This window comes from Terrapene carolina, unplaced genomic scaffold (assembly GCF_002925995.2).
Source record: "Terrapene carolina triunguis isolate 2854851 unplaced genomic scaffold, T_m_triunguis-2.0 Scaffold211, whole genome shotgun sequence".
Classification (NCBI taxonomy): Eukaryota; Metazoa; Chordata; order Testudines; family Emydidae; genus Terrapene; species Terrapene triunguis.
Genome location: NW_020664562.1, coordinates 10,025,255 through 10,031,319, shown reverse-complemented (window position 1 = coordinate 10,031,319; position 6,065 = coordinate 10,025,255). Strand labels below are relative to the sequence as shown.

Below are 6,065 nucleotides of genomic sequence, written 5' to 3'. Positions count from 1 at the left end.
GATCTCACTGGTAGTCACAATTGAAATGCTCAACTCCTTCCAATGCCTCCTCAGATTTGGGTAGAATCATCTTCACCTCTTCAACAGACTTAGAGGTCAGCATTGTCTTTGAGTGTGACATCTTTAGACCTAACTTTTCTGCTTCCACTGCTACTCTTTCTAGCAATTTTTATACCTCTTTCTGTGATAATCTAGTCAGGTCAATATCCTAAGCGAAGCACAGACGACTAATTTTTCATCCACAGATGAATTCCCTCCTATAGATTTCCGTCAGTGGTGGTTCTTAATGTTTCTTCACCATAACAGTTAAAGAGGACTAGTGATAGCAAACAGCCCTGACACCTATCCTCAAGTCAAACAGACAATTTGCTCATGCCCCACAAACACTGAAGTCATTACAAAATCTCTATGAAAGTATACCAGCTTTATTACATTTTCAACTACTCTGGCCAGCCACAGGAATGCCCAGAGAGATTTGTGTGATATGCTGCCAAATTCTTCTTGGTAGTCCATCGATCCGACGATGACAAATCTGTGCAGATCATCTATTGTTGGTCTCATGGTGTGCCCTCTGATGACTGTACAAGCCAATTCTAGAGGTGCATATTTTGCTGCAGATGGTGTATGGTAAGTTAGCGGTCAGTGGATTGTGCGCTGCTGATGCTCTGTGATGTCATTCGCGTGCCTCTTGTAGATGCCGGCAGCAGTCTTCCTCAAAGGCGATGCAGGTATTTCTGACTGTTGCACGCCACTGTGTTCTGTCGCTGGCGGCGTCCTCAAGGTCCCTAGGTTTGATACTGCTGTAGTGCAGATTGGCTTTGATGGTGTCCTTGTAATGTTTCCGTGGATGACCTATATGCCGGATGCCCTGGGAGAGCTCACCATACAGAAGCTGACGGGGGATTCTGTTGGCATCCATGCAGCTGACATGACCGGTCCAACGTAGCTGTGACTTCATAATCATCATTTCGATGCTTGTCATCTGGGCTCTCTCGAGGACCTCAAGATTGGGCACTTTGTCTTGCCAGCGGATCTTCATGATGTTGCGGAGGCAGCGCATGTGAAATACTTCGAGCTGCTTGATGTGATGCCTATATAGTGTCCATGTTTCGCACCCGTACAAAAGAGATGAAAGAACAACAGCTCTGTACACAAGCAGTTTTGTTGACATCTGGATGTGGGGATTTAAAACTTTGACACGCAGACAGCCAAGTGCCTGGCTTGCTTTGGATATTCATGCATTGATCTAATTATCCAGTGATCCATCACTGGATATGACAGTACCCAGATATTTAAAGTTCTCCACTACTTTCAGCTGAGTGCCGTTGATGGAGATACTCGGGACAGAAGCATTTGATCCAGGTGCAGGTTGATGGAGAATTTCTGTCTTTCCGAGGCTGATAGTTAGTCTGAAAAGTTGCGAGGCCTCAGCAAACTTGTTGACAATGTGCTGAAGATCATTTTCAGTGAGCGCCATGAGGGCACAGTCGTCAGCAAAGAGTGCCTCAAGAAGGAGTTTCTGCACTGTCTTAGTCTTTGCATTCAGGCGACGGAGGTCAAAAAGTGAACCATCGTGCCGGTATTTCAAGTATATACCTCGGTCCATATCTTTCATTGCATGGTTAAGGACACATGCAAAGAACAGGGTAAATAGGACAGGAGCGAGAACACATCCTTGTTTCACGCCATTGGTGATGTTAAAGGGGGCTGATGTGGCTCCATCAGACAATACTTCGCCTATCATGCTGTCATGAAAAAGGCATATAATCTGGGCAAATTTTCTTGGGCAGCCAAGTCGTGTTAGAATGGTCCAAAGGGCTTCCCTGTTGATGGTATCAAACGCCTTTGTCAGATCTATGAAGACAGCATACAAGTGCATGTTCTGTTCAATGCACTTCTCTTGTATTTGTCTGACAGCAAACACCATGTTGACTGTGCTCCGGCCAGGTCGAAAACCACATTGACTTTCAGGTAGATTTGCCTTGGAAATACTGGCTATTAGGCGGTTCAAGATGATGCAGGCGATGTTCTTCCCTCCAACGGAGAGGAGGGATATGCCTCTATAGTTTCCGCATTCTGCTTTGCTGCCTTTGTTCTTGAAAAGAGAGACAATAGTAGCATTGCGAAGGTCCTGTGGTATGTTTTCATCCTCTCAGATGTTGATTATCACGCTGTGGAATGCTGCTAGTGCTACTGGACCTGCTGCTTTGTATCTCTCTGCTGGTATCCCATCTTTTCCAGGAGCTTTCCCTGAACTCATCTGGCTAATAGCTTTCTTAATCTCATCTATAGTGAGCGGAAAGTCAAGATCTGTCAGAGCAGGTTGTTGTGGAATTTCATTGAGGACAATATTATTCACAGTTGATGGTCTATTGAGAAGGTTGCTAAAGTGTTCTCGCCATCTTTCGTTGATGCCTTCTTTATCTTTAATCAGCGTTGTGTTGTCTAATGAGAGCAATGGGGTGGTCCTTGGTTTAGAAGGTCCATAGACAGTCTTAATAGCACTGAAGAACATCTTTAAGTTGTGGGTCTTAGCATAGTGCTCAATTTCTTTGGCTTTGCTCTCCCACCAGTTATCTTGTATCTGACGGAGGTCTTTCTGTGTTTTGCTCTGAAGGTACTTGAAATGGTCCCGCTTAGAGACTGAGGAGGGGTCATTCTGCCATTCGATAAAGGCTTTTCTCTTTACTTCCAGTGCTGAGCACATTTCTTCTTGGTTCTCATCAAACCAATCCTGATGTGTTCTTTTCTTTGCTGTGTCAGTCACTATCTGCTTGAACTGGTCCCACTTTTCGGTTACAGTACCGATCAGTTGTCCATGGGATGTCAATTTGTCATCAAGGCTCTTCTGGAATTTGTTGAAACATTGAGCATCCTTCAGTTTGGCTATATTGAAAGCAGGTCGCACATGCTTAGGGCGTTTGTGCCAAGAAGGAACCATGTAGAGTTGAAGAGACGTCCTGACTAATCTGTGATCTGTCCAGCACGCTGCGCCTCGCATTACTCTAGTAATCAGTACGTCTCGGATGTCTCGCCTTCTAACAATGCCATAATCTATCAGATGCCACTGTTTGGACCTAGGGTGCATCCAGGTCGTTTTGTATTTGTCCACTTGTCGGAACAGAGTGTTAGTAATGGTCAGGTCATTTTCAGAACAAAGACTCAAAAGGAGTAGTCCATTGCTGTTCATTTTGCCTACACCATGTGGCCCGATTACTCCTTTCCAGTTCTCGCTGTCAGCCCCGACTCGGGCATTGAAATCTCCAAGTAGGAGTAGTTTGTCTGTTACAGATGTGGCCTTGATCAGTCTGTTGAGATCTTCATAGAATTGTTCCTTTGAGTTGTCAGAGCATGTTAAAGTGGGTGCATATGCACTGATGATGGTGACATGACGTTTGGCATTTAGTGGGAAGCGTAGCTTCAGCAATCTTTCATTGATACCCACTGGAAGGTCTGGGAGTTGATTCATCAATAAGGTTTTTATTGCCAGACCAACTCCATGTATTCTATCCTCTGTCTCAGTCTTACCCTTCCAGAAGAAGGTGTAACCACCTCCGGGTTCACTCAAGAAACCTTCCCCAGGTAGTCTTGTTTCACTTAATGCCGCTTTATCGATGTTATAACGGACTAGTTCTCGAGCAATGAGAGCTGTCCTTCTCTCAGGTCTTGCAACAGCTTCTCGATCCATGAGCGTACGAACATTCCATACACCAATGGTAAGTTTTCTCAAATTTTTCTTTTGGTTTCGGCCGCAGATTGGGTTGAACGGCCAGCCGCAGCTTGCTGGCCAGTTGTTGTAGGGCAGGCAATTTTTAGGCCACCTTTTCTAGGCCCCTCCCTTAGTAGGGTGAGCAGTGCTGTCCTGAAGAGGGCTGCTCAGACGCCTGGGATGCTGCCGGTCAACTCTGCTGCCCCAAGTACAGAGCTGGACGATCACCTATCCACAGATCGCCTGCATGCAGGATTGGGACTATGACTCCCAGTGGTAACCTCCACCTGTCGCTTTGCCCCTCCCCCATCACTGCAGGACTTGAGTGGTATGATGATAATGTTTGATGATTTGCACAGAACCTGTGCGTGAAAGCTTTTTAAGTGGTAGAGCCGTTGCACGGGAGCAATCCCACTCTCTCGACCTTAGAAGCCAGACACCAATGGTACGAAAAATCGTCACGACTGGTAACTTCTTTGGTTGCAGTGGATGGCCTTGATGTCTTTCGTGCCTCATCAAGCCCTTCGCTTTCCACAAAGCGTTGCAAAACCACCTTCTTGGCCGTTGGATCTTAGTGATCTCTTTCACCCACTCTGCCAGAGCTGACATCGCATGTGGGGTAGGCATATCCCTAATTCACTGAGGATTTGGATCCCATCAGTTACACTCACCTGGTTTGGCTGGCCTGTCGAAGCCATTGCCCGGGGTGTGGCTGCTGCACATGTTGCAGCTACTTGGAGCCACAGGTGAGAGCTGAGTGACAGGTGGGGACCAAAGTGGATGGACTACCCCCGAAGGGGTACGACAAGTCCCCCCATCAGAGGTACTACCCCTCCCTGGCCACCCCATACACCCTGCCAAATACCTTAGCAAAATCCACAAAAACATGGATCATCTTCCCATCATTCTCCAGCACTTTCTTCAATAGCATATGCAGATTGAATATTTGCTCCATTGTATAACCTTTGGGTCTAAAATGAGCTTGTTCTCCAATTCTCTTCAGCGTGATGCACAGCAATATTTTGATAGGTGTGTCAAAGTGATATTGTGTGGTAATTTCCACAAACAGTTGAGTCTCCCTTTTTATAAATAGGCACCATCAAGAACTATGTTCAAATGCTGGGCCATCTTCCAGACTCTCAAGTCACATTGGTAAGCTTATGGGATGCCTAGGTGAATGCCACTTCATCACTTTTAATTAGTTCTGCTTGTACATTATCCACTCTATGGACTTTATTGCTTTTCACTGTCTGCATCATATCCTTAACTTCTATCATAGGAGTTTAATTAGGATATGTCCAGCTTCTCACATAGATCTCATCTTCCTCTTTCCACTTCCAACTTAATTCATTCTGCTCATATTATACAGTTCTTGTTATATACCTACCCCAAGTGTTGGGTAAAATGGTATTTTTAGTAATTTTTATGGCCCATTTAGGATGCAACGCTATATACATTTAAAAAATCAAATGAAAACATGTCAGCTATAATTCATAGTAAAAGAGGAAATAAATGCTGTGTGTTCGCTCATTAAGAGGATCTCTCCTACCAAATAGTAAAATGTGATGGTTGACAGATAGGCAAGAGGAGTTAACCCATAAAGCAAAGGGATTTGTTTTGAACAAGTTTTTGTTGGGTTCTATGCAATTAAGCTCTTTTTAAAAGTAGAAGCTAATAAAATGCACCATGTTATCCATATAAAAGTTTTGATTCTAAACTGTGCACATGAAAAGCTACATTGAGACCTACAGTGGAGATCAGCACATGATACCTCTAGACATGAGTCAAAGAGCCACATCTGAAAATCAAGTTACTCCTCAGTTTTAATCAAAGTACATACTTTGGCAGATCATTGCACCCAATAAAGCCATCATTTCTATAAGCATTATTCAGGTCCCAATGTGGTGAAGTATCCAAGCATGGTAAGTTGCCTAGGTAATAGTCGCATTGAAAAGCAGCAGTACGAATAAAAATTGAAGGTTCAAATGCTATTTTACCACTTAAGAAAGGACCCTCCCCTGGGAAAAATGGGTTAACAGCACAACTGTATCCAAAATTCACTGATTCCCTCTTTAGACTGCTTTCCTCAAAAAAATGAAAGATATCACTTAGGCTGGAATCTAGTTTTTGCCTTTAGCCTAATCTGAGAAACAACATCTTTTATTTATTATTTAGTTTCATAAGAGGTTAAAACAAAGAAATATGTCCCGAGAACATCATATCTACAACCTACTTTTATCCATGAGAACTAAAACATACAACACTTGCCCTTGACAGGTAATTCAGCTCAGTACTCGACTAGAAAATGTCAAATGGTTAATACCTGATGTAAAATGCTTGTAGCAGAGCTCTTGGC

General features: G+C 44.0%; 1 protein-coding gene across 1 annotated transcript; it reads right to left on the bottom strand.

Moving 5' to 3' along the window:
* Window positions 1-1,492: 1,492 nt before the first annotated feature.
* On the bottom strand, window positions 1,493-4,432 carry LOC113407344 (craniofacial development protein 2-like; the record flags this gene model as incomplete). The annotated part of the gene is made up of 3 exons (XM_026655746.1): window positions 4,381-4,432; window positions 2,909-3,783; window positions 1,493-2,101 (listed from the first exon to the last, which is right to left on the bottom strand). Coding segments are annotated over exons 1-3 (1,536 nt in total), but the record flags the coding sequence as incomplete, so codon positions are not given.
* Between the last annotated feature and the right edge of the window lie 1,633 nt (window positions 4,433-6,065).